This window comes from Lingula anatina, chromosome 1 (assembly GCF_051362555.1).
Source record: "Lingula anatina isolate TDL-2025a chromosome 1, LinAna3.0, whole genome shotgun sequence".
NCBI classification, from domain to species: Eukaryota; Metazoa; Brachiopoda; class Lingulata; order Lingulida; family Lingulidae; genus Lingula; species Lingula anatina.
In genome coordinates this window covers 43,166,277-43,192,709 of record NC_141767.1, presented here as the reverse complement: position 1 = coordinate 43,192,709, position 26,433 = coordinate 43,166,277, and the positions used below count along the sequence as shown (strand labels likewise).

At 34.5% G+C, this 26,433-nt stretch overlaps 3 protein-coding genes across 5 annotated transcripts; 2 read left to right on the top strand and 1 right to left on the bottom strand.

Annotated features, from left to right (window-relative positions):
- Positions 1–449: 449 nt before the first annotated feature.
- Positions 450–7,837, bottom strand: LOC106180652 (uncharacterized). Of its 2 annotated transcripts, XM_013564687.3 has the most exons (15): positions 7,681–7,837; positions 6,885–7,050; positions 6,607–6,708; positions 6,203–6,361; positions 5,816–5,917; positions 5,491–5,623; positions 4,782–4,895; positions 4,145–4,284; positions 3,802–3,876; positions 3,396–3,461; positions 3,004–3,113; positions 2,288–2,351; positions 1,636–1,940; positions 1,230–1,323; positions 450–1,052 (listed from the first exon to the last, which is right to left on the bottom strand). In XM_013564687.3, the coding sequence occupies exons 2-15, from the start codon at positions 6,990–6,992 to the stop codon at positions 978–980; spliced, it is 1,647 nt and encodes a 548-aa protein (XP_013420141.2). In that variant the 5' UTR covers positions 6,993–7,050; positions 7,681–7,837; the 3' UTR covers positions 450–977. The 2 variants fall into 2 exon arrangements, with proteins under 2 accessions (XP_013420141.2, XP_013420142.2); XM_013564688.3 differs by lacking the exon at positions 4,782–4,895.
- LOC106180651 (E3 UFM1-protein ligase 1) lies at positions 7,748–16,108 on the top strand. The gene is made up of 17 exons (XM_024074464.2): positions 7,748–7,890; positions 8,321–8,466; positions 8,723–8,849; positions 9,062–9,176; positions 9,575–9,705; positions 9,893–9,951; positions 10,196–10,342; positions 10,742–10,917; positions 11,308–11,478; positions 11,764–11,878; positions 12,240–12,495; positions 12,686–12,849; positions 13,138–13,268; positions 13,592–13,672; positions 13,950–14,041; positions 14,457–14,668; positions 15,010–16,108. Exons 1-17 carry the CDS (start codon positions 7,748–7,750, stop codon positions 15,156–15,158), a joined length of 2,415 nt encoding a protein of 804 aa, XP_023930232.2. The 3' UTR covers positions 15,159–16,108.
- A 6,493-nt stretch (positions 16,109–22,601) lies between these two features.
- LOC106180642 (uncharacterized) lies at positions 22,602–24,207 on the top strand. Of its 2 annotated transcripts, none has more exons than XM_087008802.1 (5): positions 22,602–22,737; positions 23,202–23,260; positions 23,494–23,516; positions 23,707–23,869; positions 24,151–24,207. In XM_087008802.1, exons 1-5 carry the CDS (start codon positions 22,716–22,718, stop codon positions 24,190–24,192), a joined length of 309 nt encoding a protein of 102 aa, XP_086864928.1. In that variant the 5' UTR covers positions 22,602–22,715; the 3' UTR covers positions 24,193–24,207. The 2 variants fall into 2 exon arrangements, with proteins under 2 accessions (XP_086864928.1, XP_086864934.1); XM_087008808.1 differs by lacking the exon at positions 22,602–22,737 and adding an exon at positions 22,755–22,895.
- The last annotated feature ends 2,226 nt before the right edge of the window (positions 24,208–26,433 follow it).

Sequence of the window (26,433 nt, the reverse complement as noted above, 5' to 3'; positions counted from 1 at the left end):
TTTATGTATTTATGTATGTATTTTATGTATTTATGTTGCCCCCCCCCCCTTCCCCAGGAAAAAATCCCTGCGCTGATTGGGTTTCTGGGAAGAATTAATTGCCTGCTCAATTTTCGTTTACGGAATGAAACACACTGTTTTGACATTGTTTTCTACTGAAGAAAGAAGAATGTGGCTGCATTCCAAATTTTTTGAGTTAAACTGTTTTTGTGGATGTTCAACTGACAACTGTTAAATATTTCATTTTGGCAAGCATTTCTTTTATCTATTTCTTATCATATTTTTATCTGTTAATAAATTTACTTAGGTCAATGTTCAAATCAGCAAATTAAAAATAATATTGCAAATTAATATTCTTATATACAAATCGGATTATTATATGATTTCATACCATTTTTGTATGGTATACCATATTTGATTTAAATTCACAATAAACTGGGCACCATATATTTCAAAAATGAATAAATATTTTTATTACATTAAATATACAAAATATTTATAGATGTTTACTCAGTATATTGAAATTTCATGCCTGTTTTGGCAAACACTAATTATTTAACTGAAATATATAAACCACAGTTAGGCTTTTGATTGACATATGTACTAATTAAGAAAGATTATGCCACCAACAAACTCTCTCTCCTCCCCCTTTAAGTCTATCAACCCCTTCATTGATAAAAAAAATCCAGCAGTAATTGGAATTGCCAGGCAACACATGGGTCATGGGTTCTTTTATATAAATTTCTTTTTCACTTGTGCAATTATGTCAGTTCATAGCAGTGAAGGGATCCAGGTGATGCAGTAATTAAGTTGCCCACAACTCACTTTGGCAGCTCAGGCTATTGACAGGTTTATTGATTGTAACTAGGTCACTGTTACCAAGAAATTGTTGAATTCAATGGTTGTGCCCACACATTTACTGGGTTTCATTCATCCAGCAACAATCAGTCAGTTCCTGTCATGCATGTGGGTGATAATCAGGTAGACTTGGCAAATATACTTTTCCCTGCATGCATGTAGTTGGTCCAAAATGTGCTCACACATTTTGGTTCCTAAAATAAAGAATACAGCCCAGTATTATCAGTTGTGTAAATTATTATCTTTCTTTAATGGCCATATATTTATAACAATTCAACATTTATAACAATTCCGCATTCTACAACAAAGGTCATCCAGTCAGTATATACTACTCAGTACTATGTATATGTATGCACTGCTCTACAACTTACCAGTACTTTCTCCTGCTGTAGAACCGCACCCATGGTCAGAGGATGCAGGCCTGGTGGTTTGTTCTCTACTGTGTGCACTACTGGTTCAGAAGATCTAGAAATAAGCATATACTTTGCATTGTCTACTATTTACATTATTAGGCTTACCAGTACTATTATAAAGTTAACTTTACAAAACAGGTGTTGAAATATCTTTAAAATGATAAACTAAAGGCCATTTATTATTATTGGACAAAAATAATGGATTAAGGTCTTCCCTTTTTTTTAAGAGAAGACATTGAATATTATAAGTAAGTAACTTAAAGAAAGAAAAAAAAAATATATATATATATATATATATATATATATATATATATATATATATATATATATAAAATTCCTTTCAAATATTTAGTTAAATTCTCACTTTTTCTTGCTCTTAGCACTTGGTTTCCTAAGTGGTGCTAACTGCACAATATTTCTTTCAGCAGATGGTGCTCTTATCACTTCACTTTTACTTGTAGACCTGGACTTTGATCCTGCGGAGTAAACTGAAGATGACCTTGAACTTGCAGTGTTTGACGAGGAGTACAGGTCATCCTCATCTTCTTCTAAGATAGGAGAATATGCAGATTCTGTCATAAAAGCTGGTAGGGCAGGATGTACATAGCGTGGATCTTCTGCAGGTTGTTCATCATCTTCTATGGCTGGAGTGTTGTCATAGCTTTCATACTGAAAAGCACCAAACAAATTAAATAAAAGACTAATGTTGCTGCCAATCAATTTATTCTTAAAAAGAATTTCTTGATCATTTCTCCAAAACATATCCTATGTGAATTGTAAGTGCATCAGACATCATTCTACAGGGTTGATAGAATGCATTGCATACTTGCTCTCAAATTGCTATCAACTCAAAGATGGTGTAGGAGGTTTATAGGATGTAACACTATTATCTGCATATCTTAACCCAGATTCCATATAAATTGGTAGTAAAGAGAAGCAGTATTTTAGTGTCAATTACAGTAACAGGCACTTGTTTTATAATGTGTTGGATGTGAAAACATATAGGTGTCACTTACCAAATCTGCCAGTCTGGGGCCTTCTGTAAGCATCTTCATTTCATCTGCATGCTTAGCAAGGATTCTATAGAAGAGAGGTTGAATTAACCATATCATCAAGGACATTCTTTTAATTACCAAGGAAATAATGTTTTCACCTCCTGTCTGTCTGTCTGTCTGTCTGTCTGTCTGTCCATTCGTCACCAGCCTAACTCAAAAATTTATGGATAGATTTTGATGCATATTTCAGGATAGGTCACAAATTGGGCTACCTTAAAAGTGATTATATTTTAGTGATAATCCATTCATTCATTGATAAATGAATATTTATTAACTGTTATCTGTTTATAATGAGAATTTAGCAGATGTCTTGGTGGAGGTCTGCCCTTCCTGAGTGCTTTTCTAGTTTCAAGTTGAAATGATAAATACTTTTCTGATGTACAGGAAGCGTATCTGCAGCTTGTGAGGGAAGTTTAAAATGTACATGTACCAGGATGTAACATTCCATAACTGGTTTCTTTTAGCTGCATAAATTTATGTTAATACCAACACATATTTAATCTTATGTAGAAATTGTATAAGTACAACAATTGCAATAAATACATACAAAATATCCCTGTATGATATATCTCAATATACCGATGCTTTATGTAATATTCACATAGAACATTAATACAAAAAATTTAAAGATTCACTTCCATGACTAAGTGGTATAAAAAGATAAAGATTTGCACTACCTTTGTGATGATGCTTGATTTGTCAAAGCTAGCTGATACATTCTTCTGAGTTTTTTAACAAATGTTTTTCTTTTCTGCTCTCTCACTGCAGCCTCTGCCTCTCTCTGGAGCTTTGAAATTTACAGAAAAAAGCATGGTTGAAATATATTTTTCACATTCATCAAATACAAAAGGTCATTTCAGTAATATAGAAAGTGACTCAAACCTCTGGGGTTGGCCATTGAACTGCTTGAAAACAATGGAAATTAACTATCATAATTATCCTTTGTTTGTTTTACTTTCATTGATCTTTTCTTTACTTGAATTTATTGTGTTCATATATTATAGGAAATTTAATTTTTTCCTGTTATGTTATTATATCATATGACCTTTTATAAAAATGTCCTTCTTACCACTTCTGGATCTGGTGGTTTCTCTGCCAATTCCATAGTAAAGCAATGCAGTTTTGGCAGCTCTTGCTTTAAAAAAAATGGGACGAAAATGTTGTTGTCAGTGTAAATGCATTAGGTGTGCAATTTTCTGTTGTGTTACAGTACTAGTAAGAGTGCCATCAGGGTTTGTCTTGGATAAAAACACCTTATACTAGCATTTAAAAAGCGTCCACTTTGTAGTAAAAATATGGTCGCAATGGTCAGAGAAAAAAAACTTGTTTTTTCTTTCATATATATATATATGTATGAATGAAAAAATGTTATCTCATATCTTTTATTAAAATAATTTCAATGTACCCAACTCCCATTTCAATAATATAAATTAAATTAAGTGAACATTGACAGAGAGAATCATTATGGTACATACTTTAGGAAATCTTTTTTCTAACTGCTGAGCAGCTGCTTTGGCAACCTGAGTGGCAGAAACAGTCTTGGCAGAGCTCTGAAAAGTAATGCAGTTCTTATATGTTTTTGAAAAAGAAAAAAGCATCTACTACCCTCAGTAATCTCTGAGCAATATGTTAAACTAACAAAAATAATAATATATGCAATCCTACACCATAAACTTTCAAATAATAAGAAATATGAGCAATACCACAGCTTTATTAGTCTGATATGGGTAATCTGTAACAGGCACAACCAACACTCATGTTTTAAGTCAAACATGCTAACACAAATACATGCAGCATGTATTTTATTTAACCACCCACCATTTCACTTTTTCTACCACTTTTTGGTGAAGGAGAACTGTCCCCCTCCTCTATTCCTTCCAGATGGTGCCAGTCTGCAGTGCTCTGGTCTATGGTGCTCCCCTGAGCCTGGTCAGTGGTGGATGAGACTGTCTCTGAATCTGAAAGTTTATGTTCTGTTCATATTATACATTATGTAATAAGTATGCTTATTAATTACTGGACTGTTTCCACCGATTTCGTAAAATTAATTGCTAAAAATAATAATACTATATTTAAAGATGTAGTTGATGAATTTGTTCAATTTAAAAATTAACTTTATGTATTAAAACATGATGTCAATAAAATATTAAAACTGATGCTCTCCTCTCTCCCTCTCTCTCTCTCTCTCATTTAAAAATTTTTATGGGACATATGTCATAAGTTAAGACAAAGCAATCAATAGGTGCCAAACCAAATAACAATTATAAAGCCTTAATGCTTTATTAAACCTTAGCTACCAATACCAACAAACCTTGAACAAAACTAACTCTCTCTCTTAATTGCTTTTCAAGCAACATGTGTCATGTTAGAATAAAACAATCAATACAAGCCAAATCAAATAACAATTATCAAGCTTTAATGCTTTATCAAACCTTAGTCGCTTATGCTCACAAACCTGCAAAATGTGGGACAGGAGAGGATGGAGATCCTGTCCTACGACCAGAGGGGGATGGGGTCCTTGACGAAAATGCAGATGTAGGTACAGAAGAGGGAGACACTGAAAATCTCTCTGAATAAAAACACAAGGTGATGCAATCTATTATACTACATTACAATGTGCAAAAGTCCACTGTTTTTTCTTCTTTCAGCTTGACAGAGCAGTATTAGGATGCATATTCACAAGAAACCATTAAGACCCTTGCAAGGTTGATTGACTTATTATGTTGCATGGACCCAGTGTGACAAAATGCAATCAACATCTTCTATACCAGTATTAACTGTCTTCTGCTTTATTTACAACAGCAAGGTCAAAATAGTTGCTTATGTTAAGTGTGTCACACACAAATTAGGATTGCAAAATATGCAATCTATGAACAAAATGGTTCAACATTGAATAAGTGCTACTACTGTACTAATTAATACAGATGGTGAACAAACATGAATTTCATTGTGCAGTTTCTACAAGCAATATCTAAGTTAAAGGTGAATGACTATGGTTTCAGTAATTACTATATACACTGACTATATTTAACATATTTAAAACAGCAAAAAAGCGTGTTGTTTTAAATCATGCATCACTCAATAACATAATGTAACCATGACAAAAATACTAACAATGGGTGCTGATGTAATTTCAGATCAGAAAACAGCACATTTCTCATTACCTTTCAGTACATGTTTGTCAGACAAGTATGCCTCAAATATTGCTGGGCTTTTGGCTTTTTCCCAAAAAGCATCAACATCAGTGAGAGTCTTCAGTTTTCCTTCTTTCTGAAGCTTCTCTTGGATAGACAACACCTACGGAAAAAAGATACACAAATGCAAATTTACATTCAGGTTGAGTAATTTATGCAAATGCAATCTTGGAGAACAAATTTTACTGAAACTGCAATTCTAAACTGTGCACAGGCATGGGCAGAGTCAAGTGAGAAGTATTTTATGCTACTTCTAAAACATCAAGAGGGATTTTTATCAATTACTGCCAAGTACCTTATAGTAATACGACTTGTATGATTTGTTCAGATAAGTATTATCTGTTGTCAGATCATGCCTCTTCATTATTTTCTTCCTATAAGCTAGTCCTTTTTTAATCTGCAACAAATAAAATGTTAATTTATATATTTGTCTAAAACTTATAAGCTCACAAATGGGCAGTCATTTTATTAATTTTTCGAAAGCGACAACTTTCTTTGCAAACTTCATCACAAAACAGTAATTCCTGCTATGAGTAACTAGAAATGACTAATATAAAAAATATTTTAAAAAAGCATTTGCTTCTTATAGTGTAAAATAATAAGCAAGAAACAAGAATTTAACTTTTCTGACATAGACCATCTTTCTGTTTTACTCATTTTTTCCTATTTTTTAACAGCTCACCATCCTTTCTTCCTTTTTTCTTATTTCCTGGTCCAATTCCTGAACTCTCTTTTCGTACATTTCATTTTGTTTTGCAATCTTCTCCTTTACTTTTTCCTTGTACTCATCAAAAAAATATCCACGGACTTTCTCTGGATTTTGGCACATCTGCTGAAATTTCTTCAAAAAAGAAAAACAAAGGTTACTTTGATGGAAATAACAATACTGTGTAAGATGAAATCTGTGATGGTATCAGTAGAGATAAAATTGGGTTCTTGATCCTGGTTGCCCAGCTTGTGGTTTTTCTTATGCCTTTTATCAATACAATGAAATCTCATGTGGTTGTCTGTATTTTATTAATTACATTTGTAGAAAGGCATTGAAAATTTTTTTTTAAGGTTTACATAAGTGCCATGTCTACATACATGATCTCTTATTCTTTTTCTCTCCTCTACTTCCAGTGAACTTTTTTCTCTTCTAACACCTTCAGGTTTATCTGAATGTTCTACCCTTTTCTTGTGGTGCTTCTGAAAAATGAGTAAAAAATACTTGAACAAGTTGTTATTTCCAATAAACCACTTCCTTTTGTGATAATTAAAACATCTATTCATTGACAATTTCTAAAAGATCTATGTAGAAAAAGGAAATAAAAGTGTTAAACTATTATAATAATTTGCACCTGCTTTGACACTGCTGAATATACCTTATGATGCTTCTTCTTTGGTGATTTTTCCTCTGGCATTCCATATTCATTAAGTAAGTTTGGCAAGGTAGACTTAATTGGTGGACTTTGTTTTACTGCTGAAGCCATTTTGGATGGTAAGTGTGTTCCCCTCTTGTATTGCTGCAGTTTTTTGGCTGTAATTTATCTATATAAAAGATGGAATATCTCTGAAAATTCTTTAAAAAATGTAACATGGGTGTCTTGTTATCATAACTGACACGCAGGCTTAAAGTCAATAAATTTGTGATTTTTCCCTTCACTCAAATGCATAACTTCACAAACGTGTAACATTATACATTTGTGCTAGTACCATGCTAGATCCAACTTTCAATAAAGAATTGTGTTGCTACAAATTTTAATATATCTGCATAGGCGTGGCCCATTCCAAATATAAATTCTCAAAGTTAATATTATTTCTTATTGCATCTTAACCAAAGCTTTGTAATATGCTGTTAGTTAATTTTTGGTTTGAACACTTTTAGGAATATAAGTTTTTAAAGCAGAACTTAGTCGGAGTTGTTGGAAAGATAGGCTCAACACGAACTTAACATAAGCGCTCTTTTTATGGTTTCTTAAAGTGAACAAATCATGGGCGTAATCAGGAGTGTTAGCCTAACAAATGCGGGGAACTTCGTGCGATTAGCTCCGAGTCCATTTTTATGCTATGTTAAGAGTAACAACTTTGCCTTTTACTACAATTAACGATATCTTTAAGCGGAAGTTTCCATTTTGCACAATATCAAAATTCAAGTAAAGGTTGCTTGTATAACCTCACCTCTCTTTTATAAAATTTCTCTTAGAGTCATGCGTCTTTTTGTGTACATTAACCACCTGCATCCGCCATGTTGCCGTCGCTAAAAACAATATATCCCACAATTCAACATTTCTCGCTGAATACCACGAGATCAAGCATGGCTGATTGGGAAGAGGTGAAACGACTGGCAGCAGATTTTCAGCGCGCACAGCTGAGTAGTACTGTCCAGAGGTATGACATATACATGAACTGAAAGCCCTGTCCATATCTTTACTGTTAAAGTATTTAAAAAACAATCAAAATTTCCATTGAAAGCGTAATCGACCTGATACCAACAACCTGGACACGTCGACTACTCGCTTCAGACGACAGGTGTTTGTTGATGTAGAAAGTGGCCTTAAAGTTGTTTAAAGTATGACTGATTAGATCATAAAAACTAATCGCCAGCTTGTACCAAGTATTTACTAGCTTCGAAGGGAATAAACTAAAAAGTAACAACCCTTTATAACATTTTTTGTTTTTGACTCCCAAGTCTCAATAATTTTATTCCTTGGAAAGTGCAACCCTAACGAAAAAGTCAGTTATGTGAGTTATGTTATTTACTATATTAAAACTAACTTTTGTTACAAAAGTCTTTAGATATATTTTTCCTCTTTTTTAGACTTTCAGAAAGAAACTGTATTGAAATTGTCTCTAAACTGATACAGTTGAAATTGATAGATGTAATCTACACAACAGATGGCAAAGAATACCTAACTCCACAAGAAATATCTAAGGAAATCCGAGAGGAGTTGATTGTTCATGGAGGTGAATAAAAGCTTTAATTCCACTCATGGATAGTACTATTCATTAATTAATTAAGTTTTAAAAAAATAGTACCCATAGAGTGACACATTTGTTTATATGAACAAAGACTGAGTTATAATAGGTCATTGGTAAACATGTGCATTGGAATAATTGATTTCCAATCTCAGTTGTTAATCATCACTGGGTTTATTTTGAAATGATAAGATGAAAGTTGAAAATGCAGCATGTTTATTGATGACGTTTTATTTCTTTTCAGGTCGTGTCAACTTGGTAGAGCTTCAGCATGCCATAAATGTTGATTTGAGTCACATCCAAAATGAAGTGGAAGAAATCCTCAAGACTGACAAAAACCTTACACTTGTCCTAGGACAGCTGATTGACAAGTTAGTTACATATTTTTACAGAGATTTCTTCTTAATAGATCTATAATTTTGTATGAAGTATAAATAGATAATAGATGAACACAGAAGCAATGGACAATTGCAGTATTTAAAAGTTGAAAAAAATTTTAGGAACCATTGTTAAAATTATATGAAAAAGTCAAATCTCAGCTCTTACAATTATTACTATAACAATATTGGATTTGTGCTTTTAGGGACTACCTTGACCGCTTAGCGGAGGAAATCAATTATAAGCTCCAAGAACAAGGACAAGTTACAATTGCAGAACTAACCAAACTGTATGACTTGCCAGCAGATTTCTTATCTGAGGTTTGTACACTGCCAATACTAATACTTGTTTTGACATTTTGTACAACTTCAGCAATATTTATTTGGGATTTATCAGCATTACTGGTTTAATACATTCATTAACATTCTATAAAATTTGGTTGCCAGTTTCCTTTTTTTTGTCTGAAAATGATACACATTACTTATGCCAACTTTTTAGAACTATAATAAATAAAAGTTACTTAAAATCCTTCTTACTCTGAAATAGATAGGGGAGTGGGCATGCTATGCTTCCTACATTTAAAAAATCAAGTGATATTTTAAAACATCTATTTTAAAAGACATGACACCTATTTATTGGCATCATACAGATTACAACCATCAATATTTGATCTTGGCCAGATCTATCCTGTTAACAATCTGGACCTGATTTTTTTAAGGTGATAAAAGAGCGTCTGGGCATTATAGTCCAAGGGCAGATAGATGACTTTGACAGGGATGTTATCTTTACTGAAACTTTTGTTGCAAGGCAGAAAGCAAAGATCAGGGGGATTTTTAGTGCAGTTACAAGGTAAGGAGTCTTCTCAAATGTAATTGTACTGAAATGTGCCTTAGTGAATGTATTTGCAATTGTGCATTTTTGGGAGGATACTTATTTTCTTAACAAGACAGTTAGAACAAGGTTTGTTGATTTAATTTTGAGACAAAGCAGAGAAATAAAAGCTTGTGATGTTTTATTATCTTTAACTTTTTTTCAGACCAACACCAGTGATGAGTATAATAAACCAGTACCACCTTCCAGAGAGACTTTTTTACAGTAATTATCATCACTGGCAAAAATGAATTTATTATTGTTCAACTTGTTAGCAAAAGATTAATCAGGTTTCCTTTAATTAGAATTTTTGGAAAACATCCTTAGATAAATATTCATGATTACATGCCACTCTGCCATAAATAGTCCAGTTTCTATGCTAATGTTGCTTTAGTGCTAAGCATAAATTGTTTATTTGTAGGTGAAAATGGCTTATCCATGTAACATTAATGTTTTATTTATTTTGTAGCCATTCTAGAAGACCTGGTCAGCAGTGGACGGTTGGCTGGCAGTATATCTGGTGGACGTCAGGATAAAGCCTCTTACATCCCAGATATCTACACTAGGTCTCAGACAGAATGGGTGGATGCCTTTTATAAACAGAACGGTTACCTAGGTCAGTATTCTGAGATCTCCTACTTTTATGTCTGACATCCTTTTGGAAGGAAATTTAAAATGTTTTATGGATGCTAGGATAATGGATGAGATGCTTTGAAAGAGCAATGTTACAGTGGACATCAGCTGTTTCTATAATTTTTGTCATCATTCTGCAGGTTTGAGAGCACTGGATGGAAGCCTAGTATGAAATACCATAAAATGTTTTGTGAGCAAAACCGATGTGCATGTATCAGCACAAAGTGATTACTGATAGAATCTTGTAAGAAGTAAGAAACAATTTGTGTTGTATTTTCTCACTACATGTGATTTTCTGCATTCTTTAATACGGTACCTTTGCAACTTTTGTATGTAATGATCAGCACCTCCATATAAACACTGCATGTGACCTATTTTTCAGAATATGACTCTCTGAGCAGACTAGGTATAAGCGATCCTAAAGGTTTCCTGAAAAAGCGTTACAAGGGTGAATCTCTGAGTTTCCTGAGTACATGCTGTGCAGGCACCAGCATCAAGGATCAACTGGAGGCCACTGTTGATGAAGCATTGGCAGGAGGCACATGGACAGATGTCATGGTATGGTATTTCAGACAGATTTTGGAATTTAATTTCATATTTTAATGATTTAATGAATCCATGGGATGGTTTGGTATACTGCAGTAGTGGCAGGCTACCATTTTCCTGATGTTATACCATTTTTTTGTGTGGCTGTCCTTATCATCTTTGCATTTTTAAGTAAGGTCTTTACTCCGAAATAGCACACAGAAAAGCATGGTCTTGTGTTTCTCTCTTTTATCTATTTGTAGTGTGCTGTGGTCATATAGTAAATATTTATTCACCAGTAACTGCAGTGCAATGCCTAAACAGGTACTACATGTACATTTACTTACTCTTCTCCCATTTATGCTACCACTAAAAGTATGTTTAACTTAATTTAATCATGTACACCTTTGTCCACAATTCCAGCCTGTGCTGCCATCTATATTCAGTCGCAGTGATGCAGCCCAGCTACTACAAGACTTCCTCAAACATAAGCAGGGAGTCCATGTGTTCTCTGATACTATTGTTGCCAGTGACAAGTTCATTAGTAGCTGTACCAGGATGTTTGACAAGTTGATGCAGGACAAGGCAGAGAAGGTATAATGTTGTATTTATGCATCTACATCTGAAAAGATGAAAAGTGTTTCAAATGTTTTGGCAGAATGTGCTTAAACAGCAGACAAAGACAGTGAAGACTTACAGTTGGAGCTGTTAAAAAGATAATGTTTCATGTTTTATGAGGGGAGATGTAGCAAATGTGGTGAATAATGACAGTCTCCAATGTGATAGAAATCTTAACAACAGAAATTCTTTCTATTACTCTGAGCCATTTGAAGAAGTAAAATGTCATGGATTTAAAGCTGAACCATTTGTTCAATCTAGGATTCCAAACTGAACTTGGTCCTGTTGTCTCCTGATGGTGACAAGAAGGTGCAACTGGACACTGCAGATAATACAAAAGAAGACAGGAAAGAAGCAAGGAGGAAAAAAGCTGCTGGTGAGTTAGCTACATGATATCTTTTGTGTGGTCTTTGTGTTTGATAATTGGATGGTATGACAGTCAATCAAGTCTTGTTTTTGTAATATTCAACCTTGTAATATTACTTTGAAGACTTAATTTGAGGGGGGGGGGTCACTTTAACTATAAGACTTTGCGTATTTCTCACTAATTGAAATAAATGGCTGCTTTTGTGAGTAGATCAAAAAATTATCTGAATAAATAAAATGATAAAATGTAGGATTCCCCATCCTATGTCTATGCCAAATGTGTATCCTGAATAATGATGTACTTTTTATTGGATTGTCAAGCTAGTCTGAAGGTGTCATGTGTCATACAGCTGTTTTGTTTGTCACTCCAGGTGGTCAGAAATCAGGAGGTGGTTTACAGGGCAGAGAGGTCAAGATGAAGTCCACCAAGAAGAAAGGTCATTATGGTCGTGGAGGAGGACATGACGAGGATTCTGAGGATGAGGTTTCTGCCTCTGTTTCATCACAAAAGGGAAAACCCAGAGAGGCAGAGTTCATGAAAGTACCAGAATTGACTGAAATACTGAAGAAAAATCTCAAGGATTGTGATGAAGAATTTCTTACAGAAGTTGCTCAACAAATTTATAGGTATGAGCATTAAAACCCTCTTCAGGCACTATCTAAAGCTGGTATTATAACAAAGAAAAAAAATGTCAGACAAAAAATTTTATTAACTTGCAGTGTTAATTTTTTAATTTCATCCTAAAAGAGAAAGATCTCGAATAATAGTTAGGTATGGTTTTAAAGAAGAAAGTCATTATTATTTTTAATGTTACAGGCCTTTAAAGAGACAGTACCAGGAGATTGCCAAGTCCGTTTTTCTTCAAAGTTCAGCCTCATCAGGAACTCCTAGAAAGAAGACACAGGGAGAGCTGCAAGAGAAACTGGTTACTTTGTGGACAAATACAAAACTGTTTGAGAAAGGGATAGCGCTGTTTAAAGGTAGAGTTTGTCTGCTTCTGTCTATCTGTCTGTATTGGGTATTTTAACGTTCTTCCTTGGCTATAATGTGGAATGCAGAGAATATGACAGTGCTAAAAATTTTTATAACTTGGCAAAAAAATTTAAGATACTAATGTCTTGAACCAGCTGCATTTAGTGATGTACAATGAATTCAATTTGGAGGAAATTCATTTAACTTTGATTTAGATAGCATTAACAAGTTTTTTGGTAAATACCTTAAACAGCTTTTGTCACTTTTTACATGTTTTGTTTTATAACTGGTTTCAGAGGATGTCCAGGCACAACTCTCCAAGCACCTACTCAAGACAATATGTACTGATATTACTAACCTAATTGTTAATGCCATAGCAACAGATCACATGATGTCTGTGAGTGACAAGACACAGCTCACTCCAGAAGTAAGTGGCATACTGCTCTCGAGTTCTTTCCACAGCAGTTAGATATTAACTTTGTAGTGTTGCCTATCAATTAGGAATGTTTGTTTTCACCACAGCTGTAATGGAAAGTCATTGCAAAAGATAGCTGTTGTTGATTATAAAATGTGACTAAAATGTCTCTGTCATACATTATTGTATTAATCTTAAGCTTGGATTAAGCTTGAAATTGCATTGTTTTTGTTTTCTGCTTTTCCTTTTCATGGTTTTTATTTATGTTATATATGTTATATGTTATATAAGTGTTGAAAACAAGTGTGTTATATACCACTTGTAATTATTTTCAGATGAGGGTAAAAATAATTGGAAGCATTCCAGAGCCATCGAAGTCTGTACTTAGCAAACTTCATAGTTCATTAAATGATAAGGTATGTTTAAAGGTGTTGGTTCTGCTTCAGATAGGTGAACATGTTGCTGTTACAGAAATTTGGTTTTAATTACCACGAAGTATGAATTGAATTTTATATAAAAAGGATACCAATAATTGGAGCATGATGTATCTTGCAGTGTTATAGAGACTGATACAGTGTAGAAGTGTAATCCATGTAGTTAATTGTGCTCACACACACACACACACACACACACACACACACACGGTGTAATGAATATTATTTTGTTTATTTTTGTTACAATTTGTCCATTCAGAGCCTTGAAGTATTTTATAACCAGCTGGATGAAGCATGTGGACCATCTCATTTAGGCATCTTGCTAAAAAAGCCTGACAAAAAGAAAGAAAGGTACCTGCTGGGAAATTTATTTCTATAGTTTTTAATGTTCTCTTTAATGTAAAGTGAGAGCTGATTTGTGTAACATTCATCATTTGTGTAATATTTTTCATTTCAGTGCTTTTTTTCATTTAGAATGGTATCATTCAGAAAGTTTTAGCTTGAAATTGACCACATATCCCAAATTAATGTAATTTGCTCTCTTGATTCACCTATGGTCATCCTTATGGGTTTATATTTGTAAGTCTTATAGCTAATACTGTACCAAATTTTGGAATAATGATAAAAAAGAACAAATATTTGTTTAATAGTGAGAGTAACAATCCTAGGCATTTTTTAGCATGAGCTTAAACGATAGATCATATATACAAATACATTATTCTCATTACCCATTCAAAATTCAATGTGATTTTCATAACTCATTCAGACAGCTGGTATTTAACCACCGTCAAGCCCTGGCTGAGCAGCTCCGTAGAGAGACAGAGCCAGCCCTGGTGCTCCACCTGGCCTGTGTGGTGCTTATCCAGACCTTCACACAGACCATGCTGCATGCACCGGGCAAATGTGTGCCACAGATACTGAGCCAGCTGAAGGAATACATGACCCCAGAGGATTATGGGAAACTATCTACTTTCCAAGGTAAATGCCCAGTTCTTTCAATTTTACTTTCGAAAGTGTTCATAATAATCTTGGAATGTTTTTATTTAATTTTGCATAAGGAGAAAGTATTGAAAGAAAGGGAACTTTAAGAAGACCCTTCAAGTGTGTGGATTCATATACCAAAATGTAGTAATACAGAAAAAAAGCTGTTAGTATTTTACATATAAATGATATAAGAATCCAGTTGTCATTAAAACAGAAAGTAAGTGGAGTATAACTTCAAAAAGTATAGATTCCTTATGTTTAAATGAAAAGGTGAATTGTGATTTCATTCTTCTTTCGTGGCTAGAACACTTTACTAAATGCCATTTTATTTCCAGATCTTGTAGTTAAACAGCTGAGACAAGGGAGTGAAGATGGCGAAGATGAGGATATATCTATGCAGCTTGTCCAGCTTGTGCCACAGGTTAGAGAGCTTGCTTTGACCACCAAGAAAGCTGCAGCAACCAGTAAGGAGCCAGAAGACTGAAATTATGTCACACCTTGTTTGAAGTAATGTCACACACGTTGTTTGAGTGCCAAGAAAGCTGAAACAGTTGTTATGGAAAACATGGAGACCATAGACGAAGTGGCAGTGATTGATGCCATATATGCTGTGTGCCATACACTAGCCAATGCTCGACCTAATCTGTGCTACCAAGGAACTTGGAGATTTATTGATACTATGAATAAAAAATTGGCCCAAACCCAACTGCATTATATAAGCCAAGAGCAAACATGACATTTTCAATATAGCTGGTAACTGATATTCATTGACTTTCGGTCTGTCAATGATCATTGCAAGTATAGTTTTTTAAAAAGCAAGACAAGATTATTTTTTCTGCCAGAAGAAATAATGACCTGCATATAAGAAAATATATTTGGAGTTCACTTCATCATTATAATTATTTCCTGATACATGATTTTGCCTCATTTGTTTGTAAGAAATTTAGGGCGTCATTTTATACGGTATGTCACATATCGGGTTTGCCACCCAAAACGTGTTCTCACTTCCAAGAAACATACAAGGCTGGTGTCGCAGAGTGTTTTTATGGCTCGTCCTATTCAATATTGGAAGCGCAATCCATGACAAATGTGGGATACGCTAGTAACTCTGTTATATGCAACTGCATCCATGGCCAAGAAGTTGACATAAATTATGGTGCTAAACTTAGCAGAGGTCACATTTGATTGCTTTAGCAGTGTGAGTAACTTTTGACTTGCTGATATGAAAACGTTCCACAGGATCCTGTTTTTTTTTTTTTTTTTTTTTGGTATAAGGTTACAATGTGCCTTTCTCGTAAGATCTTGGAATATCACGGTATTTTTATTTCTTTTAGTAATGTTTATATTATCCTCACCACGAGCACATTGTTTAAAAAATAAAGAAGGTATTCGGTGATGTACTATTAAAAGGGCATCTGTCCGATTTTTCATGTACGTATGCTGCATGTGTATATATGTATTCTGGTCTGTATTTGTTCTTGCCGTCACTGTCCGAGACATCAACTGTAACTGCAAAACCGTATTTTTTGTTTGACCGTGAAGTAACTGAGCAGCTTTTTATATCGAGTCGAATCAATGTATTAGCATGATAAAAGGCAGGTGAGCGAACTTCAAACCAATAGCCGATAGTGGTAACTGGGCATAGTATTAGGTCTTCGTGCATTCTGCAATGAAGGATTTTAAGACACGTGAACGAATGGATAAATGTTCTGTATCAGTCAAGAGTTCCCTAAACTTTGATTTCATAATTTAATCTGTAAGATCTTATAGATTCGCCGTTCTTTGAGAACGGTTTTAGCAGCCACTCCCCCAATCAAAATTGGCCTCTCCGGTTGTAATTTGCATAACAATAAGTCGCCCAGCGCAGTGCGAACTATCTTCTTGACGTGTCATTTGACAGCTGGAGACTGTTAGAAGAGGACGCAGGACAGGTGTGGTGAAGTCGCAGAGCCGAACATTTCATTCAGCGCTGAAGTTAGTGCCAGGCGTGTGTGAATATTCTTAGGTTGAACCAAATATGTCTTGTGAGTAAAATGATTCTACAAGCATATAAATGCGGAAAAAGTCCAGTCTAATTCTATAGTATGGTTTGCACGGTTATTGTCAGAAAAATGGAAATGCGTGTCCTCTTTGTCTTTGAAATAGCTTGCACCAAAGTGTTTATCAGAAGTTTGCTTTAAATCTAAAGTTAGTGGAATGGGTTACATAGGATCTTTGTCATTTAATGTCACATCATAGTCAGAAGGGAGAAGTATGTTTATTACTCTGACAATACCTGTACGTCCCACATTATTGAATTAAGCACATAAAACGTAACTTTTCACATTTATATGCTTGCATGTGTTTGTACCAAGGATGTTTCTTACAACTTCTTTCTTGCGTTAACGAGTTCAAATTGCCATGTAATAATATCCTTTGATTTTATGTGTTCTAAACTTCGATTGCCTTGGTATTTTACTTCAAAACTTGAATGATGATAATCTCTAAAAATCTCGAAAAACACTGTCACTCACTGTGAGCATGTTACGGCTCTAATCTGGTCGTCAGTTCAACTGGTGATTCCATCTAAATGCATTTTGTATCTCTAAAACGCTTCTTTAATATATATATATTTTTTATATTCTTATGATCCTCATGGATCTTTAAACGGGTCCGTATTACATCATATGATTTTAGGAAAAATGTTTTTACTGTTTGAAACTGAAGCAAATACCGGGTATGAGAGAACTTTTGAAATTTTTTCGTGGTGACAAAAATTTCTTGATAAGCATTGGACATTTTCGGTGTGTATAGTTACCTATTTTTATACAAATAAAAAAGCAGGCTGTTTTACAGTTCATTAAATTAAATTTGCCGTTCACGAGAAAGCTTGAATATGCATTAGATCATTAGCCTTCTAGACCCTAATTATGCTTTGCCTTTATCAGTACTGTGGTAATCCGTCTTTTGGAGGAATTGCTCCGATCGTTTGCGTCTTTAGTTTAAGAACACTTTCAAATAGTATTATTTGTATATTACCTTGCCAATATCCTCGTAACTTATACTAGAAATTGACGTACAACATTTATTGAAATTTCTTGTGACATATCGAGACGTTTTATCTTGAACGACATACCCTTTGTCAGTCATGCTTTTTTTCAGTTTGGTATTCAGTTAGCCTCGATGCCAATTTTAAAGTTAAGCGCAAGTCTTTTCACCTTGGGCAAATTTAATCTTAGTTCAAAAATTTTATTACGTTGCGATATCATTTCTATCGTTATTAAAACGTTATTTTGATATTTCAGAACTGCCTATTCCTTTGCCGAGATCCTGCAAAATGCACATGCGTCTGGCAGAAGCTTCCCTGGTCTTAAGCTGGAAATGGACACAGACACGCACGCACATACTTACACAGAGACTGCACAACATTTTAGGCCTACTCATTTGATTTTAACACATTTGAAAACGTTTTCTAAGATCGATTGTGTTTCCTTATCAAATTACACTCAGAATTGGACTGTTATTTTTTATTCTCTATCATACCCAATGGATTGATCATAGAGTTTTTAAAACAATACCTTGGAACAAGTTCGGATGTATTTAATTCTATATGAAACCAATTCAGTTGCTCTCCGATTTTATTTAATTATGTAATTGTATAATCATTTAAGTATTTAAAATGCCATAATGTACATGAAAATGTTTGTCTATTGCAACTTTTAAACTTGAAGAGCAACTGAACAATGTTGCGAGTTGAGTGTTTATTGGTTCGATCAGCTACCGTATCATTTGCTATCATATATAATAGAAGTAAATTTTCGTTATTAGTGCTTTTATCTGGCACTTGTGAATACCGAGCAATATATAAAAATAAATGCTTTTTTTTGGTTGTTTTCGATTTGATCTTAAAGACAGGAATGAAAGTTATATTATGATTATGTTTAGAATCAATAATGTGCTAAAGTTGAAATGTATTTGCCTCTTTAGATGTCGTTAAGGTTTGTAAACTGTAAATTAACACAAAAATGCCTTCATATCGATTTTACAGTAAAAAGATGAAGAGTAACTTGTCACAAAATGTGAATATATACGTTATTAGCTAGTTCAATTGCAACCGGGAAAAATTATCAATTTTTCAGAAACATAATCTTGGAATCATAAAAAATACATTTACATTTATATGTAGCATTTTGGTGGTTATGCTGTATAGAATAGAACTATTAGGTGCTTTTAAATGTATTACTAAAATAAATACAGTATCTGTAAAATTCACATTTTTCCGGTTGAAATGGCCAGCCATTACCGTATTAATCATTTTTGGATACGCCAAATTTCAGAGGAATCATTTCCATTAGCAAAAAAGTTTATCTTTCCTAGTCCTGTTCTTAACACTATTATATTTATACACTTTATGCAATACTTGGTTATTTAGTTGTCTTTAAAAAACTGACATATCATTTTTCTGAGTTTTTATTTAGTTGGTACCATTTTAAGAAATGGTCTCTGTAAATGAACAGCATAAATACTTGTATTGACATTCCAGTACAAAAAGAAAAGGCATTAAGTTCGAAAGCTACCCGAAAGAGTGATATTGAAAATAAAGCATGCACAGTCAAATGACCAAAAAAAGTCACAATTTTCTAATTTTCTTAAAGTAAAAAAAAAAAAAAACAATTGTTGTACTCGTTTCAGTCCATTTCCTCAATAGATATATTCTAAAAGTGCGAGAATTCTTAAGTGTTTGTATTTATTTAATGTAATTCAACTTTTCTATAATAAACAGCACATTAACACAACTTTGTTTTATTAACATTGATTGAAATTGATCGAATGGGAACAGGTGGGGCAAATCCGTTCCAATTGAGGGGTGGCAGGTGGGGCGAGACCATTCCATTTGAGGGGTGGCAGGTGGGGCGAGCCCATTCCATTGGAGGGGTGGGACGAGTCCATTCCATTTAAGGGGTGGCAGGTGGGGCGAGTCCATTCTAATAAAGGGGTGACAGGTGGGGCGAGTCCATTCCATTTAAGGGGTGGCAGGTGGGGCGAGTCCATTCTAATAAAGGGGTGACAGGTGGGGCGAGTCCATTCCATTTAAGGGGTGGCAGGTGGGGCGAGTCCATTCTAATAAAGGGGTGACAGGTGGGGCGATTCCATTTAAGGGATGGCAGGTGGGGAGAGTCCATTGCATTTGAGGGGTGGCAGGTGGAGCGAGTCCATTCCAATTGAGGGGTGGCAGGTGGGATGAGTCCATTTCAATTGAGGGGTGGCAGGTGGGGCGAGTCCATTCCATTTCAGGGGTGACAGGTGGGGCGAGTCCATTGCATTTGAGGGGTGGCAGGTGGAGCGAGTCCATTCCAATTAAGGGGTGGCAGGTGGGATGAGTCCATTCCAATTGAGGGGTGGCAGGTGGGGCGAGTCCATTCCAATTGAGGGGTGACAGGTGGGGTGAATCCATTCCAAATAAGAAATGCCAAGCAAAATCACAAAAGAACATTACAAAAACAGTCAAATTAAAAATGATAATTTCAACGATAATTTTAAAAAAAAGACAAACAAAATATAATGAAACTCCCTATATTAAAATGCAGGGCCACATACCAAAGAGAACATTTTTCAAAAATGAAGATGTTGGCAATTTTTTAGGAAGGGATTTGAACTTTTGGCAGACAATGAGACATTATATAATTTGATCTTAAAATATTTTATTCCACAATTAAATGAAAATGGAACGTTATTGACTACACATTTAGGACAATCTGAATTCAAACAAGTCAAATAAGACGTAAACGAGGGAATTGGAAATCTAAGATATTTTAATTAAATCCAATTTTTGAAGAGAAGAGAGACTGCAAAATTCTATCAATCTTATACCATCTGAATATATATGAGCCTCATCCGTTGGCAAACTTCAACTGATCCCATTTAAAAAACGTGGTCCTAGTGTTGCTAAAGAATTTTTACTTTATTCATTCTTTCAAATTTGAAATCTAGGTATAAAAAGTTTGTTTGTCAAATATAAGGTTTGCGGTACAAAAAAGGTATATCAAGAAATATGAGGAAATGATATCCAAGAGGATGAACGCCTTCGTTCCATGGGATAGAAAGACTAGCTTGGTACACGACAAATTTGGAACAAAATTTCAAAAAGCAAGATAGTAAATGTGTTTATATAATTGTAAATCTTTTAGATTCAATTTTCAGCGGGTTAAGACATTTTAAATGCTAAAATTCCATTATTTGGTACTTATGAAATCTATGTAATGCAATTCATTTTCCTTATTATAACCACTATCTTTATCGTCCTTATTTCAAAAATCAAAGCAAAAAACACGGAATTATAAAAGCATTTATTCAATTTTAATACAATTGATCCATGTAAGTACGACGAATTCCTGATTGTGAACCAAATTGCTACATTGCTTGGAAGCGCACGTTGCACGGTACGGCGGGCTTCTGAAATGAGAAAACGTATACATTCTTTATTAAACGAACATACTCTTAACATAAGACACATGCATTTTTAATACTAAAATATAACATTTTAATATATAACAGAAGAAAGGACGCTGATGATTCAAATGATGTGCGTGTTCATTGGTTTACTCGAAGCTCAGGCTCAGCTAGCAGCAAAAAAAAAAAAAAAGGCTGAGATCGAGTTTGCGTTATGCCAAATTGTATGGCCTGTATTGAGTTAATGATATTACATAATGAGATATCTTACTAAAAGCGCCGAAAACAAAAACTTCCACTTGTGGAAGTTATTACTTCGGCCGTTTGCACCGTATAAATTGCACTTTCTTCTGAGTGTTCAAACATCTATAAACAGTATGTATCACGCATTGCAGGGAGGGGCTATAAGTCTGGCGTATTTCAGAGAAGCGTAAAAGACTCTGTATAATGAATAATTGACATGTGAGTGTATGTGCACGTGTTGCATAACATAAAGCATACTTATCTTACAAAAAGGTCTTCAAGAGCCTGTCAATCTTAAGCAAAAGCGGATGGCCCATGTCTCTCCTGAAACATATATGAGAACTATCAAGGCTATATGTAATCTTGCGCCTGTATAATAATTATAATGATGATGACGATAAACTGCGCCGCACAAAGATCTCAGTGCTGCTTTCAAACATTATACATTAAAAAATAAACAAAACTAATTGAATTTTATAAAAGACTGATTTAAAACTAATAGTAAAAAGGAATGAAATCTGAAAGAGATCAAAATTAGCTTTAAGTTTATCTAAATTAAAAGTTTTTTGAACTACCATGATAACCTTCAGACGTTTGAATCGTTGATAAAATTTAAACATGAAATTGGAGTACACGTTGAAGGAGTAGGCCTACACTGATCCTAGGATCAATAGCTCACAACTCTGACAAGCATTATTATCTTAATGAGTCGGTGTTCTTTGTGAAATACTTGCATCTAAATTAAAACATTCTTAATTAGGTCATAAATGCTCTTTAAATCTTGTAGGGCCTAAAAACACGTTCAAACAGAACTAAATGTGCAGACGTAAAAAATTCGTGCAAACGTAAGTTTTCATCAAAGATCAGCTGAGAGTATCATTTCTTCTGTGTACCTGCAGTCCCAAAGCTTTATAATCAAAACCAACACAATGACATTCTGATATTCTGAGTGACATTGTAGTAAAGATGGTCAAAATATTATAAATATAAAGGTCGTGTTATGAATATTTGCCGTAAATTCGTCTGCGCCTTTAGTTTTTAATGGCAGAGGCCGTTGAAGAAGTAGTGATACTTACAAAACGATGTATTTGCTTCAACCTCTTATAAAAACCCGACCTGAAGCATGCTGCAGCACTACACATACTGTTGCGTCTTCATCCAACTGAGTTCAACTGCCAAGTGAGTATTCTGGACGACAGCTCGCACAGCGATGAGCTTCTTATTGTCATGCAAATCACAACAGGTATCACTCATTTCAGTTGAGAGGTTGTGGCTGAAACTGTTCACGAATGTTCACGTGCAGCACACAAGCAGATATGACGAAAATCCGTTTGTTGTTGAAATACAGTACTTAAAAAAAAACAACTTCATGTGCGTCTTCCACCATGCAGGTAAATATCCCCGTGATACACCACTTCCACAAAACTCATCACTATGGGAAGAGGAGGGATGTTGATAATTCCTTGACCGATAAATAGCCGTATCGACGATGAATCTGAAGTGATGTTTTATCAAGCCACTGATTCTATCAATTTTGACATTCATGCTAGTATGTTTAACTTATTGCAATCAATATTTTGTGCTATTTAGTGTCTGTATATTTGCTCAGAATATAGCCCATTTTGACACAAAGGGATGTCTAGTTTACTTTTTTGGACAAAGCTTATATGAGTTTTAGTTCCTATCTGAGCCCTATTACAATTTGACGTCATGACGTGTATTGTCGACATTCTCTTGTGACATCTTTCAAGAGCTTTATGACGTCAGTGTCTTAACAACGAAATGGTTGCTTTGGCAATTTTTTTTGCTAAAAGAGTAACGGATTTGTTGACAATGTTTGTTCTCTCTTACCTAGCGTTTTTTGCAGTTCAATGCTGCAGTGAATTTATCAAGCACAGGAACATCGATTCTAAGGTAAGCATACAAAAGTCAAATAAATACGTTTCAGATTTGACAACAAAAGCGACTGAATGGGAACTAAGTATATAGAATGTGATGACATTTCCCTCCATTTCCAGCAAGCATAGAGAAGGTCTAATATAAGCCTACATGTCATTTTTTTTTCATTTTGACCCACTTATTAATTAAAATTTAACTTGTATAGCTTTTAAAAACAATTACATACATTTGATACTTTTCTTATTCAGACCGATGATGCCAATGAAGTCTGGTAAGTAACCTGTGTTTCAATCAAAATATTTATCAATGTTATATCCACTAATAAAAACTTTAACGTTTCTTACATAACCACATTTAATATAAACAAAGGTAGCTGGTGTCTGGAGGCACGCGCGCAGAATTCATCCCAAAACTAAAGAATGAGAAAACGTTCTGTTATATTTTTATCGTTTTATCCCTAGTGTGCCGCGGAAAGTTCATTTCACTGATGTAGAAAAATTGTCTTATGCCGAGCAAACAAAAAGCCCAAGAGAGTTTTTTGACTTGGTCACCACCTTGGACGTGTGCGGCATAGAGTTGTGGGAAATAATAGAGGGCCGTATTGAAAGGGCCAGAAAGGAGCATGTAAGACAAATCCATCAAAATCCTCTCAAATTTTAATTATAATTACTAATTTTAATATTCTTTCGTATGTAATCACACTTAATAGGTTTAGTCACTTTACTTCAATTTATTGACTGATAGGAACTAACGCAATAAGATCGAGCATCATGATGTAACAGTAGAAAAAATCAAAACAATTAAAAGCTGTGAGGCAAATTTATGAAGCAGACACGTAGATAGTTCATCGACTCATTTTATGTACTAATAAGTTTATCAGCAATGAACATGTCACATTCTTCCAGGACGAAGATTTTGCTAAAGAGCTCGGAATCATTGTAGAGTAAGTGCGTCTATTACCCAAGTTTCGCTCGTTAAAATTCTAAAATAAATAGATAAATTAATTTTATAATTGTCACACGTTTTGTTTTCTCTTTCTATACTATTTTAGAGGCCCCTGTGATACCAGGGTCTATACCGAGCGTAACAGCTTGACTCATATGTTGTGCGATTGAAAATATAGGGCGTACCACTGCTTCGCCAGACGGTGTTTTACGATAATTTTTTTCGGCAACAAGAATAGATAAAGGGCGGATGAAAGCAGTCTTTTGTCTTCTGGAAGACGGTCAAAATTTTTAAAGTTTACATTCACGGGCATATAATTTTTTTTCGGTCGGAATATGGTCAAAAATGGAAGATGGATCAACAAAAATAATTTGGAAGACTCAGAAAATACCTCTAGATCCCCCCTCCCCTGAGATAGAAAATAAATCGAGGATGAGGGATTAATGTCCGCAAATGTTACTGGATTTATATGCATGCTTTCACATCCATATATTAGCTGCATGCATAGTACTGCCTTTCTCATAACCGGGTTTCAAAGCCCTATTGATGCCATGTCTAAATGAAATTTTACTGGAGCAGACGAGAATGGGGTTCGGGGCCTGCTTGAGAATACAAAATAATGTCTGTCATGTATGTTTTATTCTTCCAGTGGGGTTGTCAGTCTTACAACGAGCTAACGTTTACAACAAGGATTATACAAAATGCCAAGTCGAAAGATTTCTCTGAATCTAATTCAAGAGCAATGTCAAAACTAGCCACCAACAGACACTTAATTGCCATTTCCAAACGTTTCAATGTGCTTTTCGACATTTTTCTGTGCATAGCATGATATTGACTCCTACACTTCGTAGTTAGCCTGAGCAACAGTTAGATATCTGTTCTGTAATAAACAAAAAATAGGCGCGCTATTTTATGCCCCAGCTTTATCAAGAATGATTTGAGACCTGTTCATTGTACTAATCAGTAGATAAAGCAAAGTGTAAGCCTTTTTGCCAATTTACAATTTGACTTTTGCACAATGGCAAATCAATAGATTCAATTTAATTTTTTAAAGTACATATTGCGGCAGGTTTAGCCGCAGTAGTCTCAGGGGTCTGAACAACGGTGGGTGAGGTAAAGGCATGTGTGAGATTTCTTTCACTCTTGTAAGATTAGATCCACTGTCCGATTCAAAACCCCGGCCTTGTAACATGACGTTAAGGTGTACTAACTTCTCACAAACATACACTGTCATGTACTGATTGATATATTTCCATTTTTTTGTGATGAGGGCTTTAAAATTAAATATAACATTTTTTGGTATAATTATTCACGTATACAAATGAATATATCGGAGAAGTAATAAGCCCGTGTAGGGATCTGGTATCCCGTTAGAACGGTAAGGCTTTTTTCTATGAATTAAATCTTAACTGTTTTGTTACATGCTTGTACAAGTTACCTCACCTAATAGATTATACATATTGATGTTGATAATATTTCAATTACCTGTTTTATAAACCAATTTATCAATAGTAAATGCACGTGTAATGGGAATCATATAGGCCTATATTAGCGGATAGATGCGCGTCGCGCAAGATGACAAATAGATACGTTTCCCGGTTTTATTTTGCATTTTCATATCTCTACAAATATTTAATCATCATTTAGCCTGCACTTCGCAGACTTAATGTGTGAAATAAATACATTTTAAGCTAGTTTTTGTAACTGAAAGAAAGTGTTGCTTGATGGTCCAGAATTTTTTATTTACGATATTTGATGGGCAGCATTACGGCATTTATTAAAGCAATATAAATGTGACTTCATATGACAGATAGTAATATACCTTTTAGTGGACAGGGAAAATTGTAATTTATTCAGTGCAATATAAAGAGAAATGCGATCGCCCAAAGACCACCACCATAGTAAATTTGTCACAATCGTATAGAAAAGTAGACTATGTTTCAATTATAATAATGAAGAGAATGTTTGTTCCTTAGCCTTCAAAATAATTTATCTTATTTAAAATAATATTGTTGATTGATTCAGAGATTTTGGGGATTTAAGTCACATGTAAAATTACGTTATTACCGACCAAATATTGATAACAAGGCTAAAATGTCAATTTTTCGCACCTTTCTCTGACTATGGCGCCCTCTATCAATGTCACGGCCCATTGGTTTTATAGGACAACCACCCTGAAATAAACCGTCATACATTTGCCCATTATAATCCAGTGTCAAACCGAGTATAGATCACCGAGGAAA

Coding starts and splice junctions, on each gene's coding strand:
- LOC106180642 (XM_087008808.1), top strand. CDS start 22,850: ATGTTTTATCAAGCCACTGATTCTATCAATTTTGACATTCATGCTA. Junction 23,261..23,493: donor ACAGGAACATCGATTCTAAG/GTAAGCATACAA, acceptor TTTCTTATTCAG/ACCGATGATGCCAATGAAGT. Junction 23,870..24,150: donor AAAGGGCCAGAAAGGAGCAT/GTAAGACAAATC, acceptor ACATTCTTCCAG/GACGAAGATTTTGCTAAAGA.
- LOC106180652 (XM_013564687.3), bottom strand. CDS start 6,992: ATGGCTTCAGCAGTAAAACAAAGTCCACCAATTAAGTCTACCTTGCCA. Junction 4,896..5,490: donor TGACAAACATGTACTGAAAG/GTAATGAGAAAT, acceptor GTTTTTATTCAG/AGAGATTTTCAGTGTCTCCC. Junction 4,285..4,781: donor TCCTGTCCCACATTTTGCAG/GTTTGTGAGCAT, acceptor ATAAACTTTCAG/ATTCAGAGACAGTCTCATCC.
- LOC106180651 (XM_024074464.2), top strand. CDS start 7,748: ATGTTGCCGTCGCTAAAAACAATATATCCCACAATTCAACATTTCTCG. Junction 9,952..10,195: donor TCCAGAGAGACTTTTTTACA/GTAATTATCATC, acceptor TTTATTTTGTAG/CCATTCTAGAAGACCTGGTC. Junction 11,879..12,239: donor AAGGAGGAAAAAAGCTGCTG/GTGAGTTAGCTA, acceptor TTGTCACTCCAG/GTGGTCAGAAATCAGGAGGT.